This window comes from Amblyraja radiata, chromosome 5 (genome assembly GCF_010909765.2).
Source record: "Amblyraja radiata isolate CabotCenter1 chromosome 5, sAmbRad1.1.pri, whole genome shotgun sequence".
NCBI lineage: Eukaryota > Metazoa > Chordata > Chondrichthyes > Rajiformes > Rajidae > Amblyraja > Amblyraja radiata.
In genome coordinates this window covers 3,711,131-3,733,080 of record NC_045960.1, presented here as the reverse complement: position 1 = coordinate 3,733,080, position 21,950 = coordinate 3,711,131, and the positions used below count along the sequence as shown (strand labels likewise).

General features: G+C 42.8%; 1 protein-coding gene and 1 long non-coding RNA gene across 5 annotated transcripts in view; one reads left to right on the top strand and one right to left on the bottom strand.

Annotated features, from left to right (window-relative positions):
- tjap1 (tight junction associated protein 1) overlaps window positions 1-21,950 on the bottom strand; it is a 123,401-nt gene that overhangs the window by 7,266 nt on the left and 94,185 nt on the right. For 3 of the 4 annotated variants that reach the window (XM_033020524.1, XM_033020522.1, XM_033020523.1), the window contains 3 exons: window positions 18,291-18,320; window positions 13,922-14,029; window positions 9,456-9,539 (listed from right to left, as the gene is read on the bottom strand). In XM_033020524.1, the coding sequence (XP_032876415.1) occupies window positions 9,456-9,539; window positions 13,922-14,029; window positions 18,291-18,320 (222 nt within the window). The remainder of the gene's footprint in view (window positions 1-9,455; window positions 9,540-13,921; window positions 14,030-18,290; window positions 18,321-21,950) is intronic. The other variant, XM_033020525.1, reaches the window with a different exon arrangement.
- LOC116972933 lies at window positions 1,313-16,951 on the top strand. The gene is made up of 3 exons (XR_004411957.1): window positions 1,313-1,369; window positions 2,116-2,120; window positions 16,942-16,951. It is a non-coding gene; the product is annotated as an uncharacterized LOC116972933 (long non-coding RNA).

Sequence of the window (21,950 nt, the reverse complement as noted above, 5' to 3'; positions counted from 1 at the left end):
AATGTTTTTCTCATCTCGGTCCGAAAAGATTTCCCCCTTATCCTTAAACTGTGACCCCTTTTTCTGGACCTCCCCAACATCGGGAACAATCTTCCTGCGTCTAGCCTGTCCAACCCCTTAAGAATTTTGTAAGTTTCTATAAGATCCCCCCTCAATCTTGTAAATTCTAGCAAGTACAAGCCGAGTCTATCCAGTCTTTCTTCATATGAAAGTCCTGACATCCCAGGAATCAGTCTGGTGAACCTTCTCTGCACTCCCTTGATGGCAAGAATGTCTTTCCTCAGATTAGGAGACCAAAACTGTACGCAATACTCCAGGTGTGGTCTCACCAAGACCCTGTACAACTGCAGTAGAACCTCCCTGCTCCTATACTCAAATCCTTTTGCTATGAATGCTAACATACCATTCACTTTCTTCACTGCCTGCTGCACCTGCATGCCTACTTTCAATGACTGGTGTACCATGACACCCAGGTCTCGTTGCATCTACCCTTTTCCTAATCGGCCACCATTCAGATAATGGGATAATTGGAGTATGGGAGGAAACCGGAGCACCCGGATAAAACCCACGATGGTCACAGGGAGAACGTACAAACTCCGTACAGAAGGCACCCATAGTCAGGATTGAACCCGGGTCCTTGGCGCAACTATACTTAGAGAGAATAAATGGAAAAAAGCTTACATGTGGAAAGTCTAAGGACGTATACTTCAGTTAAAGAAATCAAAAAGCAGATGATCTCGTTGGGGGAAAAAACTTATAATGAGTACCCAAGGATCTTGGTGTTCTGGTGCCAGTTCTGGGGACCCCTCAGGAATCAAAGCGGTCAACTTTGTGTGGAAACTCAGGAGATGGCAAGGTCCTCAATAAGTATTTCTCCTCTCTATATACCGAAGAGAAAGAAAGGAGGACAGAGGAACTTGGGGAAGTCAACAGAAGTGTCTTGAGAGCAGTCAGTGTTAAGGTGAGGTGCTGAAGGTACTATCGTGCATGAAGGTAGGTAAATCTCTAGGACCTTATCAGATATATCCTAGGACATTGTGGAAAACCAGAGAGGAAATTGCGGGAGCCCTTGTTGAAATTACGGGTCAGCTTGAAATACAGGAGAGGTGACCGAAGACTGGAGGGTGGCAAATGTAGTACCTCTCTTCAAGAAGGGCTGCAGAGAAAATGCTGGGAACTATCAGCCAGTGAGGTTAACATCTGTAGTTGGAAAGTATTCTGAGTGATAGAATATACAGGGATTTCGACAGACAAGGGCTGATTAGGGGATAGTCAGCATGGGTTTGTATGTTGGAGGTCAGGTCTCACAAATCTGATTGAGTATTTTGTAGACATGGCTAAAAAAGTCGATGAGGGAAGAGCTGTAGATGTTATATGGACTTCAGCAAAGCATTCGACAAAGTTCCGCATGGTAGGCTGCTCAGGAAGGTTAGATCGCATGGGATCCAAGTAGAGATAGCTGAATGGATAGCAAATTGGCTTCATGAAAGGAAGCAGAGGGTGATGGTGGAAGGTTACTTCTCAGACTGGAGGTCTGTGACTAGTGGTGTGCCTCAGTGTTTGGAGTTGGGCCCGTTACTGTTTGCCATCTATAATCAATGATTTGGTTGAAAACATACATGGCAAGATTAGCCAGTTTACAGATGATACAAAAGTGGATAGTTTTGCAGGTAGTGGCTGTGAAAAATTGCAGCAGGATCTTGATCATTTGGCCAGGTGCATGCGCTGAGGAATGGTTGATGGAATTTAACACAGAGAAATGTGAGGTGTTGCATTTTGGGAAGTCTAACATGGGCAGGACCTACACAGTGAATGGTAGGGCTCTGGGGAGTGTTGTAGAGCAGAGGGATCTAGGAGTGCAAGTGCATGGTTCCTTGAAGGTGGAGTCATAGCGGGATCAAAAAGGTGTTTGGCACATTGGCCTTCTTTAGTCAGAGAATTGAGTATAGAAGTTGGGAGGGCATGTTGCAGTTGTACAAGACGTTGGTGAGGCCGCATTTAGAGTCTTGTGTTCAGTTCTGGGAACCATATTATAGGAAAGATGTTGTCAAGCTGGAAAGGGTACAGAGAAGATTTACAAGAATGTTGCCAGGGCTAGAGAGTCTATAGGGAGAGGTTGTGTAGGCTGGGACTCTATTCTCTGAAGCACCGGAGGATGAGGGGAAATCATATTGAGGTATATAAAATCATGAGAGGAATAAATCGGGAAGATGCACAGAGTCTCTTGCCCAGAGTAGGTGAAGAGGAAAAGATTTAATAGGAATCAGATGGGTAACTTTTTCACATAAGGGTGGTGGGTGTATGGAATGAGCTGCCAGATGAGGTAGTTGAGGCAGGGACTATTCCAACATTTAAGAAACAGTACATGGATAGGACAGGTTTGGAGGGGTATGGACCAAACGCGGGCAGGTGGGACTTGTGTAACTGTTGGCCGGAGTGGGCAAGTTGGGCCGAAGCGTCAGTTTCCACACTGTATCACTCTATAGTGCATGAATCACAAAAGGTTTTCAATTAAATGATGCAAATAGTTAAGAGGATAGCAGGAACTTTTGCCTTTATTACAAAGGGATTGGAAATATTGTACAGTTGTACAAGTTGTTGGTGATACCACACCTGGAATACTATGCACAGGTTGGTTCTCTTCTCCAAGAAAGAATATAGAAACACTGGAGTTACTGTAGTTCAAAGGAGATTCACCAGGCTAATTTTGGGATGGGAGTGTTATCCTATCAAGAGAGATTAAACAGGTTGGATCAGTATTCTGTGGAGTTTGGAGGAGTAACTTTCTTGAGGACATGATCATAAAGGGGTACGCACTACTAGATGTTGAGAGGTTTTCACTACTGAGAGAGTCTCAAACAAAGAAATATAGTTCAAGATAAAAGGGCCAGTCATTTAAAACTGTGAAGTAGAAATCTCTTCTTGCAGTGAGCGGTTATTGCTTGAATTCTCTGCTCCAAATTGTGGAACCCCATTTATTAGAGGTAATTAAAGTGAAGGTAATGCAGCAGGGGGTGAGGGACAGATAAATATAGAAAGAAAACCAAGTCTCCAGGCACATGAGAGACTCCAGGCAAGAATGGTGAACTATGGACAGAAATGTGATATTGTTTTACAGAGACATAATAGATACTGAATATCCAAGGATATAGAATAGCTTGTGATATAGTATCTACAAATGGTTTGAAAGTAGCTGGGGATACCACTGCAATATTAATCAACACCATAATTTTTGCAAGAAATGTGTGTGAAGACGTAATAAAAAAAGATTTTCACTCTGCTAAACCGTAAACAGCAAAAGATAATGTGTAAAAAACAGAGTAATAACAGTGGGGAATTTCAACTTGTTCAATGTTATCTGGGAATGCTTCAGAATGAATGACTTCCAGAAGGGCACAGCATTGTAAATTTTAAATACATCCAGATATCTTAGCCAGAATGTTGACAAGAGATATATTTTGTGGAAATATAGCCAAGTGAGTGGTTGGAATATAGTGCAAAAGCATTGGGAAGAGTGACCCTAACTCTATGTTTTATGGTTATAAAGCTTAAGGATAGACTATAAATTAACATTTTAAATTGGAAGGCTTGATTTAAATATTTTAAGAATGCATTTGTAAAAGTGCAGAAGGAGCAGCTGTTTGCAGTTAACTGAGAGGTTTTCAAAAATTAAATAACGAATGTCCAGGGCCAACATTATTCCATAAAGAAGAGGCTAGATCAATCAACATCAAGGGTTGTCGAAACAAAAAGTGGCATACCATGTATACAGAACTCTGAACACGAGTGATTGGAGAGGGAGGGACACCTAATACATTAAGAGGGCAAAGAAAGGGCAGGTAATGGCACTGGCCGACAAGATTATAGACCAATGTACTGTACTAAAGGTTAAGAAAGTAATGAGAAAAAGGGAAGGGCCCGTTAAGAAATGTATGCACAGAGCCAGAGAACATAGGCGAGGTCTTAAATGAATACCTGTCATTGTTTTTACGATGAAGAACTTTGCAGTTGGAATTCAGGTAAGGGGACAGTGGAGTTCCAGAATGAACTATCCTTGAAAAGGAAGAGGTATTTGAAGCATTATAAAAAATCAAGTATTGTTACTCGAGTTTAAGTTAGGTCTCATTGTAACAGTACATAAATCAGAGTGGGGGTGGAATGGTAAATTGAATTGGCAGGCAAATAGAAGCTTAGGTTCATTCCTGTTGACTGAAGTGAATGGACAGTTATTGCATTTGCTGCGGTTGCATGGGAAGGTGCTGGGGATGTGAATGGGGATTGGTGAGTGTAGATGGAAGTGCAGACCAGGGAAGCTGGGCAAAGTGAGCGGTTCCTGCAAAATGGTTCCTGCAAAATGGGGTTCTCAATGTGGCTTCCTCTGAATTGGTGAAACCAAACGCAGATTAGGAGAGCAGTTTTGTGGAACATCAGTATTCAGTCCACATTCAGTTAAAGCCCAACACAAGTTCAGGGAACGAGTCATTTCTTATCTGGGCATGTTGCAGCCTGCACAACTTAAAATTGAAATTCTCCAACTCCATACAACTTATTATTTCTTTGTTTGTGTAAGAAGGAACTGCAGATACTGGTTTAAACCGAAGATAAGACACAAAAAGCCGGAGTAACTCAGCGGACCAGGCAGCATCTCTGGAGAGAAGGAATGGGTGACGTTTCGGGTCAAGACCCCTCTTCAGACAAAGGGTCTGGACGCGAAACGTCAACCATTCCTTCTTTCTTTGTTTGTACCTGTACGTGGACCGGCCACGTGTCATTTCACTCCCATGCTTTTCATTGGGGGTATTCTGGCCTGCTCAGCACATCCCAGAAGGCCAGACAGTACATCACCCAGACTTCACATAAGCAGTATTTTATACAGTCCATCATTTCACACTTCAACAGACCTTCCCTTTGTTCTTCTCATTGCTTTTTTAAATTTCGATTTACATGCTTTCTCTCTTCCTCAGTTCTAATTTTGAACTTTGACTTGTGTACTAAGTCAAGTTCACGTTTATTGTCACATGCACCAATTGAGGTACAGTGATATTTGAGTTACCATACAGCCAGACTAAGTGAAAAGAACACAATACACACATAAAATAAAATTTAACATAAACATCCACCACAGTGGAATCAGCATTCCTCACTGTGATGGAAGGCAGCAAAGTTCAGTCATCTTCACTGGGCGTGACACCTCACTAAAACTCTTAACTATGAAGCCCACAGCCTCCCAGATGATGCTCAGATCCAGCTGCAGCTCCAGTGTACAAAAGAAAGGAGTCATCTCAGTTGGAACCTGTGCTGGGAGATTGCCAGAGGTGATGAGATCGGTAAAGGCCTATGAGATGGTACTGTGGTGTTTGTCCATATGGTTACGGTCAAGAGGCTGGTGTGTGGCGTACAATAGCTGATGCCTGGCCTCAGCATGGTAGAGTCAATCTGCCAGATTCCAACAGCAACTCCCCTGTCAGCGGTTTGATAACAATATTTGGATTGTTACTGAGTGAATGGAGGGCTGCACATACACACAAGATAGATTGCAGTAGGTAAGGAGAGTGGAGAAGTCAAGCCAGTTGATGCGCACTGGCAGTTGGAAATAAAAAGTTCTAGAGAGGGTTGGAGGCCGGTAGGGGTAGTCCGGGAGGAGGAAGAGTGTTGGAGACGAGTGAAGGGGGCATTACTGTGAAGCGCAGACACCTTGTAAGAGAGATAGCCTGGAGGGAGAGGCGACGGAAGAAGAGCTCAACACAATGATAGGCTCTGAACTCACCTAGAGATGCAAAGGTAAGGCCCATGTTCAGTAGAGATCGTTCACCATTGGAGAGGGATAGGTCAGGAGTATTTGGGAGAAGAATAAGGGAGGATTATGTAGTTACCTAAAATTGGAAAATTCAATTGGGTTGGATTCAATTGGGTTGTAAGTTACCCAAGCGTAATACGAGGTGTTGTTCCTCCAGATTGCGTGTAACCCCACTCCAGCAACGGAGCTGGATCAGGCCAGAAAGGTCAGTATAGGATTGGGAAGACGAGTTAAAATGGGTAACAACTTGCAGATCCAGCAGGCCTTAGCAGATTGGCCTTGGAAGCATAGCAGGCAGCACAAAGTGCAAGAAATGTGCAGTAATGAACCAAAAATAGACACAAAATGCTGGAGTAACTCAGCGGGACAGGCAGCATTTTTTTTTCGTTTTGTCTAGCTAAGTTTTTGTTTTTTTAGGTTGTGCTTATGTGGGGGGGGGGGGGGGGTTGGGGGTTGAAACGGGGCTTGCTGTCTCTCCCTTCGGGGGAATGCGACTTTTTTTGTCGTATCCCCCTTCTCTGCCTCCGTCTACGCTGAGGCCTAATGGCGGAGCTGGCGACCTCGAGGCTCCGGAGGCAGCCTGTCAGGACTCGACCTGGGCTCGCTCCCGTGAGGGCGGCCCAGCTCGGGGTGGAACGGTGCTCCCATCGGGTCAGCCCAGCTCAAGGGTGGAACGGCGCTCCCGTGAGGGTGGCCCAGCCCGAGGGTAATGGCGCTCCCGTCGGGGCGGCCCAGCCCGAGGGTGGAACGGCGCTCCCATCGGGTCAGCCCAGCTCGAGGGTAACGGCGCTCCCGTCGGGGCGGCCCAGTTCGAGGGTAACGGCGCTCCCGTGAGGGCGGCCTGGCACGGGGCTGAGATGCTCACGTGAGGGTGACCCGGCTCAGGGCTGGAACGGTGCTCTGGTGGCTGAGACGGCGTTCTGGCGGCGGCGGCCTGAGTCCGGGGTTCGGCCGCGGGCCAGTGGACGACGTCGTCAACAGCTGTGTCCGCTGGACTGGAGGGCGGCAGCTTCGACCACCCCGGGCCGCGGTGTTTGAACCGGCCCGTTCTCGGAGCTCGGTGAGCCGCGGGACTGATTTACCATCGCCCGGTGGGGTATCGCCTCAGCGCAGAGGGAGAAGAGGAGGGAAGAGACTGCAGCCCTAAAATTTTTGCCTCCATCACAGTGAGGAGGTGCTTGGTGGACTCACTGTGGTGGATGTTAAGTTGTGTTTACTGTCTGTTCTGTTGTCTATTATTGTATGTATGACTGCAGGCACGAAATGTCGTTCAGACTGAAAGGTCTGAATGACAATAAAGGAAATTCAATTCATTTCTGGAGAGAAGGAATGGGTGACGTTTCGGGTCGTGACCCTTCAGTGAGTCAGGGAACGGGGAGATACAGAGATAAGGTGTGAAAATGAGACAAAGGGGGTGGATATCAAGAAAAATGTAGAATAGATCATTGTTAGCTAGGAGAAGGTAACAACAAAGCAAACAGAGATAAAATGTAATCGAGGACAATCAGGTTGGTCGGAGAACTGGGAAGGTGGGAGGGATGGAGAGCAAGGATTACTTGAAGTTAGAGAAGCCAATATTCAAACCGCTGGGGTGTAAACTGCCCAAGCGAAATGTGAGGTGTTGTTCTTCCAATTTGCGAGGTGGATCAGGACAGAAAGGTCAGTGTGGGAATGGGAGGGGGAGTTAAAGTGTTTAGCAACCGGGAGATCAGGTAGGTTTAGGTGGACTGAGCGGAGGTGTTCAGCGAAACGATCGCCGAGCCTACGCTTGGAATATGTGCAGATAATAAATCTAGCAATAAATCTAGCAATAAATCTAGCAATCTAATATCTAGCAATAAATACATCCAGATACAGGGCATCAGGGTCTCTTATCCATAATGGAGTAATATTTTAGTGTGGAGAGACAATGATTAACAGGGCAGGAATCATCTTTTCTGCTTCTAAACATCTCTTGGAAAGAGTTTCAGCGAAAATTCTAATCAATCTGTGAGACACACTAACATTGATGAGATAATTGATGTGCTTGGCAAAGACTATAACGATGGGAGAACGCATCTTTCCAAAAATGAACCAGATGTAAGTAGCGGATGTTGTGACAAGAAACATCTACATGAATTAGCGACAAGTTTAATAAAGTAATTTCACAGGTATCAGTTTCAACCTCCATCTCCATCTTCAGGATAATTAATGATGAGGACTTGGACCAAGAACAGGGAAATTAGATAATTATAACTAAACTATGGCTTCAGTTCACATTTCTTACTAACTTTAATCCTATGGGATCTTCAAGAATGAAAATTAATGTTTTGAGTCGTACAAGCCTCTAACAGAGGCGCTGGTTTCATTTAGCCAATCAGGATATGGAGTTAGTAGAATAGGATTGAGGTGAGTGAAATTTTCTTTATGCAAAGTTTACATATTTTCTGAATTCCTTTACCCAATGGACTGTGGATGATTAGAAACATAGAAAATAGGTGCATGAGGAGGCCATTCGGCCCTTCGAGCCAGCACCGCCATTCATTGTGATCATGGCTGATCGTCCCCTATCAATAACCCGTGCCTGCCTTCTCCCCATATCCCTTGACTCCACTAGCCCCTAGAGCTCTATCTAACTCTCTCTTAAATCCATCCAGTGACTTGGGCTCCACTGCCCTCTGTGGCAGGGAATTCCACAAATTCACAACTCTCTGGGTGAAAAAGTTTTTTCTCACCTCAGTCTTAAATGACCTCCCCTTTATTCTAAGGCTGTGGCCCCTGGTTCTGGACTCACCCAACATTGGGAACATTTTTCCTGCATCTAGCTTGTCCAGCCCTTTTATAATTTTATATGTTTCTATAAGAAGTCCCCCTCATCCTTCTAAACTCCAGTGAATACAAGCCTAGTCTTTTCAATCTTTCCTCATATGACAGTCCCGCCATCCCAGGGATCAATCACGTGAACCTACGCTGCACTGCCTCAATCACAAGGATGTCCTTCCTCAAATTAGGAGACCAAAACTGTACACAATACTCTAGATGTGGTCTCACCAGAGCCCTATACAAGTGCAGAAGAATCTCTTTACTCCTATGCTGAAATCCTCTTGTTATGAAGGCCAACATTCCATTAGCTTTCTTCACTGCCTGCTGTACCTGCACGGCAAGTTTCAGTGACCAGTGTACAAGGACACCCAGGTCTCGCTGCACCTCCCCCTTACTTAACCTAACCCCATTGAGATAATAATCTGCCCCCTTGTTTTTGCCGCCAAAGTGGATAACCTCACATTTATCTGTATTATACTGGTTAGCTATTGTGGAAGACTGAAAAAATGCAAGACAATCAGGGAATTGGAGCATATGAAAATTTGACAGGATGGTGGACTTGCCATGTATAAAATCCTCTATACATGTCAAGCAGGCTCTAGCAGCCAGGTGGCTTATTCTTGGGCAAATGTGTGCTATACCATCCACAAACTAATTCCAGGAGTTATGAGTCTGCAGCCAATAATGTAATGCTTTGCACTAGACATTTTAAATCATACTGTAGATCCAAGTTCAGGAGGGGTTTAATCACTGTCAATCTTAAAGAAACTAGGGTACCATAGGCACAATAACCTCAGGCTGACTGAACCCATGTGACCGTGAATGCACACCATCACAGTGTGTCCATTATACTTACATCTGCAAACTTGTGGTTCCTGAAATGAGATTTGTTGCACTTTAACAGCTGGACAGCAAGGTTACAATCCTGTCGGTAGCGCTCCTGTCAAAAAAAGGGGTACGTTCAAAACCAAAGAAAGACAACTGACACGGACTCTCAACACTTCACAACCTGCCTACACCCATATACAAACCCACCTGACATAATATTCACACAATGGGCCTCAGTTCATTTCTCAGAAGTTTGCTGACTACAGGAAGAACACAGGTGTGTACCATCACAGAGTTACACCAAACGTGGTCGCAAGCTAATGGGGAAGCGGAATGTCAGAACCAATCTCTAGAGAAGAGGATGAGAATTGCCCAAGCAGTAGACAAAGATTGGAAAGACATGCTCTTATCATATGTATCAGCCATGCTGACTTCGGCCTATTTTATTGTGAACTTCTAAGTACTTCGTAACCTCATCCTTTATAATGGACTCTAAAATCTTACCAAACACCAAAGTCAGAATAGTTTCCACTGTTCTGCTTTGTTCCCTTCTCGTGCAGTGGGGAAATATTGGCAATTTTCCAATCATCTGGGACCTCTCCTGTCTCTAGTAATTATTGAAATATCACTATCAATCCCTCACAATCTCTAAAGCCACCTCTTTCAGAACTCTAGGATGCAGTCTATCTGGTCCAGGTGACTTATCCATCTTCAGCTTCTCCAGCAACTTCTCCCTAGTAGCAGCCACTCCACTAACTTCCACCTGACTCTCTTGAATTTTACCCGTACACTTTATCACCTTTATCCACAATGACTCTACATCCTCTGATCCTATGTCACCCCTCGCTAAGGACTCAACTTAATTCCTTGCCAACAGTGCCACCCCACCTCCTCTTGAAGATTCAGCTCCCAGCTCCAACCCTCTTGCAGCTATGTCTCTGTAATTCCCACAACATACCTACCAATTTCTAACTGTCACAAGCTCATCCACTTTGTTTCTTTTACTGCGCGCATTCAAATAAAACACCTTTAATTTGGTATTCTCCTCCCCTCTCACATCGGTCCCGATTTTACCTGGCCGAACTCTCTTATCCCTTCTTAAACTTTCCGTCCCGTTAATTCTGGAGACTTTTGTAACATTTCCTGCACTCTCTTTCCCTTTAACTCCACCCTTACACTTCCAATTTGTTGACCCCATATCATACATGAGTACATCAGGTTGTGAAAAAGAGAAAATAAACAAAGTGCAGAACATATTATTACAACTACAGAGAAATGCAGATAATAAAAGTGCAAGGGCTGCAAAGATGAATATTTAAAAATCGGGAATTGGTCCCGGGCCTATGAGAAGTCAGTGCAAATGCCTGATACCAATGGGGAAAAAAGCTGTTCTTCAACCTAGGTGGGATGTGCTTTCACGTTTTGAGGCCATATCTCAAACTTTGTACAATTTTGTACAACTGTGTACAAACTGTGGTCCCCCAGGCTTAAGAAAGGATCAAAAGTCAAGAATTTTATCGTCACAGGTCCGGAAACAGAACAATGAAATTCTTACTTGCAGCAGCACAACGGAAATGTAAACATAGCACTCTGTAAATGCCATAAAATGACAAGGATCTTTTGATATTGGCCTCTGTGACTGAGATTGTAATAACATCACTATCTCCCTATCAATGCGAATGTCGCTTCACCTCCCCCGATTTCACCTTGGAGGAAGTGCCACAGCTGCTGACATCTGCCTCACCCTCCAGTTTAGACCTAAAGTCCCCTTTAGCCTTTTTATGGCCTTGTCGGGTCGTATTTGGACTTAATTTAATGAAAATTAAACCAGACTACACTCAGAATAAGTACTTTCACTGTTGGCTACTTGAAAGCAAAATAGAACCATCTTTGATTCAATGCACATCCTGGAAAAACAGCATCCATAGCTCTGATGCAACAATTTCTTGTTACATCTGAGAAATTGTAACAAGATGTAACAACTTTCAATAATCCTCCTCCATTGCAATCAACAGAAAAGAGAGAGCTGATAAAATGGTCAAACAAATTACCTGCTCAGTACATAGGACATACACTAATGTCAGCATGTGTTTGTTTCATTGGATGTCACATTGTCAAAGACTACTATTCAGATGCAAGTCTGATCAACTGTCAACTGTCAGTAGCAACAAATGTTTGGTTATAACATTCCTTTGAAGAATGTTATTAAATTCTTCAGTCACAGAGGCAAGTTTATTCATGTCCTTACTCATCTGCGTTGGCTCCCTGCAAGTCACAGGATTATAATCAAAAAAGGAAGTGTGGATTAACTTTTCTCATGCTAGACCAGACACATTGCGGTCCGCCTTGGCCTACGCAATCTTCCAGTTGCCCAACACTTTAACTCTCCTTCCCATTCCTGACTGACCTTTCTGTCCTGGGCCTCCTCCATTGTCAGAGTGAGGCCAAATGCAAATTGGAGGAACAGCACCTCATATTTCGCTTGGGCAGCTTACAACACAGCGGTATGGATATTGATTTCTCCAACTTCAAGTAACCCTTGCATCCCCTCTTTCTCCATCCCTTCCCCACCCTAGTCACTGTCGTCCTGCTGCCTTTCACTGAATCACCCGTCATCACCTTCACTCCTCAGTCTCCTACGCTTCAAGGAATAAAATCTTAGCCTTCCCAACCGCTCCCGATAACTCAGTCCCTCCAGTCCTGGCAACATCATAATCTTCTGTGCACTCTTTCAAATTTGATAGTATCTTTCTTATAGCAGGGAGTCCAAAATGGAACACAATACTACAAGAGCAGCATCACCAACGTTTAGTACAACTGTAATATAGTGTCCCAACTTCTATACCCAATTCCCTGACTGAAGGTCAACATGCCAAAGTTCTTCTGCACCAGCCTATCTATCTGAAATGCCTCTTCCAGGGAACCATGTACTTGCACTGCTAGAACCCTCTGCTCCACAACACTCCCGAGGGCCCTACCATGATTTCCCAAAATGCAATCCCTCACACTTAATTGACTTAAACGGCATTTGTACTTACTGGGGCCACTTACCCAGCTGACCAAGATCATGCTGTTATTCTTGATAACAATTTTCACTGTCTATGAAGTCCATTCTGGTGTCATCTGCAAATTTACTAATCATGGCTTGTCAATTCTCATCAAAAATCGTTTATACAAATGACAAACAACAATGGGCTTAGCATTGTCCCCTGACGCACACCACTGGTTACAGACCTCCATTCTGATCCACCACCCTTCTGCTTCCAACCATGAAGTCAATTCTGTATCAGTTAGCTTGCTCTCCCTGGATTCCATGCAATCTAAACTTTCAGAACAACCTACAATGAGGAACCTTATCAAAGGTCATGCGGAAGTCCATTTAGATACATCTAAGGCTTTGTCCTCATCAACCTTCTTGGTTACTTCTTCAAACAACTCAATTAAATTTGGTGGACATGATCTCCTATGTACTAAACCATCCTGAATATTCCCATCAATCAATATCTAATCAAATGGATGTATATCTTAACCCCCAGAACCCTCTCTAGTAACGTCCCTATCTCAGATGTTAGGCTTACTGGTCTATAGTTAACAGGCTTTCCTTTACGGTGCTTCTTAACTAGAGACACAGTATTAACTACCTTTCAGTCTTCTGACATTCACCTGTGTCCAATGATGGTTCATATATCTCAGCCAGGGCTCCTACAATTTCTTCTGAGGTGCCCTTAGATACACCTGATAAGATTTCTCCACCTTCACGCGTTTTGGACCTCCAACACCTCCTTGACTATAATACCACTGATTGGTTTCCAAATCACTGAGAGTTTGCCAGTGCCAACATTCAGCTGATACATGTCGAAAGGCAACCTACGGCATGAAATTACCATCTACAACAGCGATGGAGAACTATTGAAAGAACAATAGTTCAGATTAAATTGCCAGTCTGCAGGTCTGCCAATGCAGTACAAATATCTTCAGTCTTTGGTACCCAAGAAAAGAACTATATATGCAGCAGTCTAGAGTTTGCAACATTTTCTGGTTTAGTAAATTTAATCAGACTGTACTGCGGAGCAACCTAGTGCCTGTCAACCACATGTAATGTCGTCAAGCAGCCACCTTCAAACTGCACCCATTGTATATAAGGCAGTATTAAACATGACATGGATGGACTGGCACCACTTTCTTTGGAACAGGGAATGTTTTATTATCACATTTGTGCTAAACCAATGGGAGACAATCTATTTCAGCTTTTAAGTGGCACACACAGCCTGTAAAAGTTTACAAGCACTGCCCAGATTTGCACGAGATTATATTTCTTTATTTATTGATGGGACGAGGTTGGGCCTGTGGATGAACATCTAATGGCCAAGTCTAATTATCCATTAATTCAATGGCTTACTAGGCCAGAACAAAATGTAATTATAAACCAAGCATGGAGTCACAAAGAGCCTAAAACAGCCAAAATCTCCTCCAAGCAGAAATAGCTGGCCTTACATTTAACTCTTCCAGTTTGTTGATAGCAGTTTTTGAATCGAGTAATTTGTTTGTAAGTTCCACAATTTCCCAGTCAAGGGTCTTTTTTTCCAGTTCAGCTTTTTTAATCTGCAGAAATGGAAATAAACATGGTTATACACACAGATCAGGCATCCTGAGCTAATGAGAATATACGTGCACAGTAACAGAAGTTTATTCGGACATGACTCAACATTATAAATGTGGGGAAACATGCATGTTATTCTGTGTAATTGAGATGCTCTGTTTAGATTATGTGATGCAGGGTACCATGACAGAGTGCTGCATTTTTATCAAGCTGACCATAAAACAAATCTGAGTAATGTAGATTTACCATTGAAAAATATCTTGCAGTGATTATAAGTAGTGATTCAGCTACTAGATACCACAACCAAATGATGCAAGCTAACAATAGCTATGTTAAAAAAGACACAAAATGCTGGAGTAACTCAGTGGGTCAGGCAGCGTCTGTGGACGGGTTCTGGGTCGGGATTCTGATTGTTGTGTGGTGGGGGGGGGGGGGGGGGGGGGGGGAGTGCTAAGCTGGAAGAAGTGAGGGCGAGATAAACCCTGGCAGGTGATAGATGAAAGGGATTTGATTGGCAGATTGTTGGACAGAGATGAAAAGACAAAAAGCTTTGAGATTAAGAGATGTGCAGAGTGAAACTAGAGGAAGGAATATAGGTAGGAGGCAATGGATAGGAAGGGAAAAGAGAGAAATGGGTGCACCTTCGGGTGAGGCATAGGAGGGGGGGGGGGGGGGGGGGGAGGTGGAGTGGTTGTTTGTTTGTTAGCTACCTAAAATTGGAGAATTCAATATTATACAACATTCAATGAGGATAGGCGACCAAATGTTCTCAGTGATAATTCGCACCACCAGTGCCCCACAAGGATACATTCTCAGCCCCTTTCCATACTCTCTATACACTCATGACTGTGCGGCTACATTTTGGTTTAACTCCATTTACAGCTTTAGGTGACATCATTGCAGTAGGACAGGTCTTGAATAATGGCGAGATGGAATACAGGACGGTAATAGAACACCTACTAACATGGTCTGAAGAAGGATCCTGACCCTAAACATCACCAATTCGTGTTCACCAGGGAACCCACTTTGTGTCCTTCTTTGTAAACCAGCAAGACGAAGGAGATAGTTATTGACATCAGGATGAGAGGTGGAGTATCTCCAATCAGCATCAAAGGTACCACGGTCAAAATGATCGAAAGCTTCAGGTTCCTTGGAGTAAATATCAACCACAATTTGTCTTGGACCAACCTCACTGAAGCTATGTGCAAGAAAGTCACTAACGACTTGCACAGAAGACTGAGGCTCAACAAACTGTTTGATTTGCATTTATTTCGCCTTTGCCCTCTTGTCCACTACTTGCATTTTCTCCAGGCAGAAGTTGGAATTAACAAGCCTTCAACGAGCTGGCACCATTTGTATCATTCAGTTTGTCTTCATCCCCCCCCATCACAGCATCATACCCAAGAAGACTTGTGGCTGTAATCGCTGCCAAAAGGTGCCTCAACAAAGTACTGAGTAAAGGGTCTGAATACTTATGTAAATGTGATATTTCAGTTATTTCTTTTTAATTACTGTGCAAACATATCTAAACATCTGTTTTTGCTTTTTTATTATGGGGTATTGTGTGTAGATTGATGATAAAAAAAATGAATTTAATCAATTTTAGAATAAGGTTGTAACATAACAAAATGTGTAAAAAGTGAAGGGGTCTGAATACACTGTATAACAAGAAGATGTCTGGCTATTTTCAATGCTGAAATGGGAAAATCTAAAACATCCAGAGAAATATTGAACCTTTTAAAGCACTTCTGTATGAACGTTAGTTCTTGGCCAAAGTAAAACTGGGCTAATTGGAGAATGAACAAGGTGAATGAATGAGCTGGCACCTATCACCATGCAATCAAGAGGACCAAGACGCTGGGTAGCCTCAGGTGTTCCTTCACCTATTGGCATTTTCAAATTGATAGATAAGGCTCTATCATAAAAAAAATAAATGCGAATTCTGGGTCAAATGTTAATGAAAAGCAAAAGATTGGAAAGATTTGAGTGAAGCAACTTCAATCTAATTTTTAAAGGCTGAGGTAAAACATTAAAGATGGAAAATAGACACTAACATTTTAATCGAAGGGAAATAATACAGTTGCCTTACATCATGGGATGGAGGGTGGGAGGTTAGAGTGGGCATTCGGGAAGGGAAGGCCAGTGAAGTAAACCACAGCAAGGATAAAAGTCAGGAAGACAGAATGAGACAGAATGGGAAACATGTATACATGAGAAGAAGCACAGGAGAAGAAAGGGAGAAGAGAGCATAGGGCAGTGAAGCAGATGGAGCTGCTCCCTCACACAAGCAACCCAGGTTCAAGCCGAACCTCTGATGCGCTCTTCGTGGAGTGTACATATTTGTCTTGTGATTGAGTTTCCTCTGGGTGCTATGGTTTCTTCCCATATCCTGGTAGGTTAATAAGCTACAGCAAATTGCCCTGAGAGTGCAAGTGAATGGTGGATTCCGGGAAGAATTGAAAAGAATGTGGAAAGAGAAAACAAAATGGGATAGTTATTGGATAAACATAAATGGATGGTTGATAGTCAGCGAAGACTTGGTGGGCTGGAGGACCTGCTTCCGTGGACAGCGGACAGTGCCTGCAGAGAGTTTTATTTTGAAGATGCAGTCAGTGCCGGCTGGTGCTTCCCACATTACCCTTGAGAAGATAATACAGTAGCTACTGTAAGTTTTATTCTGTGATCCAGAGAGCGCTGGCTCATATAGAGATGTACAAAACAATGAAGGGAACAGATAGTGTAAATGCACAGTGTCTTTTTCTAACGGTGAGGGAATCAAGAAGTGGAATGCATAGGTTTAAAGGATTGATTTAATAGGAACATGGAGAGTAGCGGATTACAGTATATAGAACGAGCTGCCACTGGAAGTAGTTGAAGCAAGTACAATAACAACATTTATAAGAAATTTGGGCAGGTACATGGATAGGTAAGGTTAAGAAGAATATTGACCAAATGTGGGCAAATGGGACTAGGTTAGATGGGGCATGTTGATCGACATGGACGAGTTGGTCCGAGGGGCCTGTTTCCATTTCCTAAAAAAACAATCCTACATGCGGTTGAAATATGCTAAAAGTGCCCAAGAATAACGTGAATAAACATTTTACGATTTGATGTCACTGAACCAGAGTGTGGAAACAGGCCCTTCAGCCCAACTTGCCCACATTGACCATCATGTCCCACCTACACTAGTCCCACCTGCCTGCCTTTGGCCCATATCCCTCCTATCCATGTACCTGTCTAACTGTTTCGCAAACGTTGGGATAGTCCCAGCCTCAACTACCTCCTCTAATAGCTTGATCCATACACCCACCACCCTTTGTGTGAAAAAGTTACCCCTCAGATTCCTATTAAATCTTTTCCACTTCACCTTAAACTTATGTCTCCTGCTCCTCAAACCAGGCATATAATAATCTGTAACGGTTTTACAACTTCTGTCTCTCTACTACAAATAATGACAATCATTTTAAAGTGATGAAATTTGGTGGGAAAACACCAAGCACCTTTTCCTTCTTATTTAGCAATAATTGTTCAGCACTATAGAATCTGGAGTCAGGTACCGTTGGCTCACATTCCAATTTTAAGCTTGCTCTTTTTGGATAAACATTTGTGTTAGGAATGACGATTTCTTTCAATGCTATCCCACCATCACTTCCAGAAAATGCCAGCACCTAGTTACAAAACTATCTTTAGCCTCTTGGAAAGCACAGTGAGAGGTTATTTGCTTAAAAATAGAAAAAGCTAGAAAGCCCCAGTAGGTTTGATAGCATCTGTGGAAAGAGAAACAGAGTTAACATTGCAAAATGATTAGTCAACCCGAAACGCTTCCCTTTTCACAGATGCTGCCTGATCTGCTTGGCCTTTCCAGGATTTTCTATTTTTAATGAAAACTTTTCCAGCGTTTTGCTTTTCACTCAAGGCCATCACAGCCATAGCCACAGCTGAGTCCAATCCTATGTGCAGTTGATATATGCTTAAAACCATGAACTGGACCTTGGTCAGGAATGGAACAATGGCCTGCTCTATTTTCCCCTTTCACCACCAACCTTGATGGAGGCTATTCTGGAAGGAAGCCTTGGTCTTTCCATTCCATGTGGGTTTAACCACCCCAATCAATAAATTAGTATCAGTGCACCTGTAACATGTAAATCATCAACTAAACATTATTAATGATATCCAATGCACTAATCAAAAATTATAAGTATTCTGTGTGACATCTCTATTAATATGATTAAATCAGAAATATGGTGAAAAGAAAGACGCAACTGCATAGATCCAGCTTTGGCTGATAGAGGCCTGACACACACCCGAGGCAGCAAAGGCAGCATGAGGAGAGAAAGAGAACATATATGAGTGATTCAGCAAATTAAAAATGAAATTACTGTGCAAATGTACTAGTGATTAACTGGTACCAGTAATCAACTTTGTCCTGGTATTTTCACTGTAGCCCATCCTAACAGTTAAAACAAACATGAAAGCAGATCAGTGAAAGCAGCAAGAGTTCCTGGGAATGAAGGAAGAAATAGTCACAACTGAATTCATCTGCCGAAAACAATACCTGTGTCAACTGGTCAGAAGAACTCCTGCTCACTCTCAACAGTCAACCTTCATTGAACTGATTCACATTAAACCAGATAAGCTCTGGCCAACATATAACCATCAGCTGGAAGATGATTACAACACTATTGGTTGGTTTAATATTTGTCACCACTTGAGTGTTTGATCAACCAGTTTGTACTGAGTAAGAGATTGATTGCAGATGTGATGCCGCTGAGAGATTTTCCAACCACTGTAAATTGCCCACCACAAGTACTGAACATGCCATTAGAGGACATAAAGTAGGGTGGAAGTTTCTGTCCCATGATCAGATACACATTATTTACCTTATCAAAAAATTCAGATAAGTGGGCCTCAAGGGCAAACCACAAACTTTTAGCAGCTTCTTCACTGAAGCAAATTTAAACCTGCTCATCAGTGGATGACATTTTAGGATAATGTTCCTGCTGGCACAGTAAAATGATGTCGGTAAACACAAGTTCGGTATTCCGAAAAACGCTAAGAATCATGGGATTTATCAAAGGTCACTCGAATAACATTCTCAGCATGAATACAGACCTGCGTTTCATCCATAGTCAGGATCGAACCCGGGTGTCGGCGCTGCAAGCGCTGTTGAATTGCTACTGTACCGTCCCCTCCCGAGTGTCCCATCCCTATCCAGAGCTGTCCAGGGTGACCCTGGACTGACGGGACACCGGCCCGTTGCAGTGGCGGCCCAGGCTTACAGCCAACACGGAGAAGAAGCACTAACTCCAGCTCAACTCTGCCTGTCCCGCCGGGTTAACCGACCGCCCCGGACTGACGGGACACCGGCCCGTTGCAGTGGCAGTCCAGGCTTACAGCCAGCACGGAGAAGAAGCTCTAACTCCACTGCTCTGGGCCGGAGTCCCGTTTGTCAGGTTCACCCCGGACATCTCCTGCTGCCCCCGGACAGGGATGGGACACTCGGGAGGGGACGGGGCGGTCTGGTAGCAATTCCACAGAGCTTGCAGTGCCGGAGACCCAGGTTGATGCTGACTACAGATGAAACGCAGGTCTGTGTTCATGCAGCAGCACAGTTACCGAGATTGTTTAGCGCGAGTGACCTATGACCTGGGCATGCTCAGTCGGAATATCGAACTCACTTATTGATTTGTCATTTTACACACACACGCATTGCATTAGTCTCCAAAAATAATATGGTACTAGCGAAGGATTCCATATGCATCGTAGGGATCACTTTTTAAGAACATAAAAGCACAGAATCAGCAATAGGCATTCAGCAGTTCATGGGTGTTCTGCAAATCAATAAGGTCATGGGTTATCTTTTACCTCATCTTTGCTTTAATGAGTCAGAATTGTTGTAGGCTCAGATGCTACCAGTCAGTATTTAAAATAGGGTGACATTTAGTGTGGCATTTTGAAGCTGCAGCGTAATCAAAAGATGCTATACTTTAGGATGTAATGTGAAACCTAGGCATTACCTACTCTTTTAAATCCTTATAAAAGATCCCACATAGCATTACATGAAAAACTTATGGGATATATATATCAGATGATCTGATCAATAAATTTCCTTTAGAAACCCTGAATTGAACCAATTATATTAACGAATTTCAACTACTGTGGGAACTTACCGCACAGTGTATTGTTTTATAATTGACCATATTTCAGAGAATTCGATGAATGTTGCATCTTACTGGAGTCGGGGAAGTTAAGTTTGTTTCACTGAGGGATTCTCTTGCAAATAACGACAGATATTCTTAGGCCAAAAAAAAATCAAAGGCACAAGAACATCCAGCTGGAAGAGTCAATTCTGATAATTGGAGATAGAATGGACAGGAAAAAAAGTTGGAGATACCTGGCATAGAAAACAAGATTCGTCTCACGAGGATAGCCAGACTTTCCAAAACTACAGCACTATGAAACAAAGGATAAAACAGAAAAGCATGTGTGACAAGCATCAGGTGCAGAATATGGTACAAAACTTGGCTCAATACAGAAAAGGTAAATTAAGAAAAAAAATTCTAAGAGTATAAAGGGCAAAGGAAAGAGTGTTTGGGAAGTTAAGCAGGCAACTTAAAACGGAATCCCAAAATATTTTGAAACAAAACAGTTATTAGAGGATTAATTGGACTGTCTGGGAATCAAAAAAGGAAATCTTAACCTAGCATGACAGAGAGGCTAAATAAGTATGTTGCATCGATTATCACAAAATGATGAAGTTAATTATGCAATGTTGGGGGAAGAATTTTTTTTTTTTAAATGATAAAAATATAAAAGGGATACTAAATAAGTTGGTCTCTTGAAGTTAACGCAAGCTAGTTGAGTTTGGATAATTCCAAAGGTGGCAAAGGCAGACACAAGTTAAGATCAGAAATCCTATGATTCATTGAAAATGGAAGCTGTGTCAGAGGACCAGAGAATTGCAATCTCAAACATAGAAAGGAAAAGGATTCAATCAATTGCTGTCATAGCGAAGAAAAATTACTAGAAACCATTTGGGACAAATGTAATTCCCAAATATAGAATTAATAAGAGATATCCATTACACGTATTAATGGCAAATCACATTTCCAAATGTGGTTTGAGTTCTTTGATGTAATAGAAACATAGAAATTAGGTGCAGGAGTAGGCCATTCGGCCCCGAGCCTGCACCGCCATTCAATATGATCATGGCTGATCATCCAACTCAGTATCCCGTACCTGCCTTCTCTCCATACCCTCTGATCCCCTTAGCCACAAGGGTCACATCTAACTCCCTCTTAAATATAGCCAATGAACTGGCCTCGACTACCCTCTGTGGCAGGGAGTTCCAGAGATTCACCACTCTGAAACACTGATGAAGGTACAGCAGTTGGCGTTGCATAAATGAAGGTGAAAATGACTATTTGTCTTTTTAAATTATTAATTTACAAAATGAATACTGATATTGATTATCCCCTGTGCCAACATCACAAATGTACAATGCATTCAGAAAGTATTCAGACCCCTTCACTTTTTCCACATTTTGTTACGTTACAGCCTTATTTTAAAATGGATTAAATTATTTTTTTTTAAATCATCAATCTACACACAATACCCCAGAATGAAGAAGTGAAAACAGGAGTTTAGAAATTTTTGCAAAGTAATTAAAAAGAAATAATTGAAATATCACGTTTACATAAGTATTCAGACCCTTTTCTATGACACTCAAAATTGAGCTTAGGTTCACCCTGTTTCCATTGATTATCCTTGAGATGTTTCTACAACTTGATTGGAGTCCATCAGTGGTAAATTAAATTGATTGGACATGATTTGGAAAGGCACACACCTGTCTATATCAGGTCCCACAGTTGTCAGAGCAAAAACCAAGCCATGAAGACGAAGGAATTGTCCGTAGACCTGCGA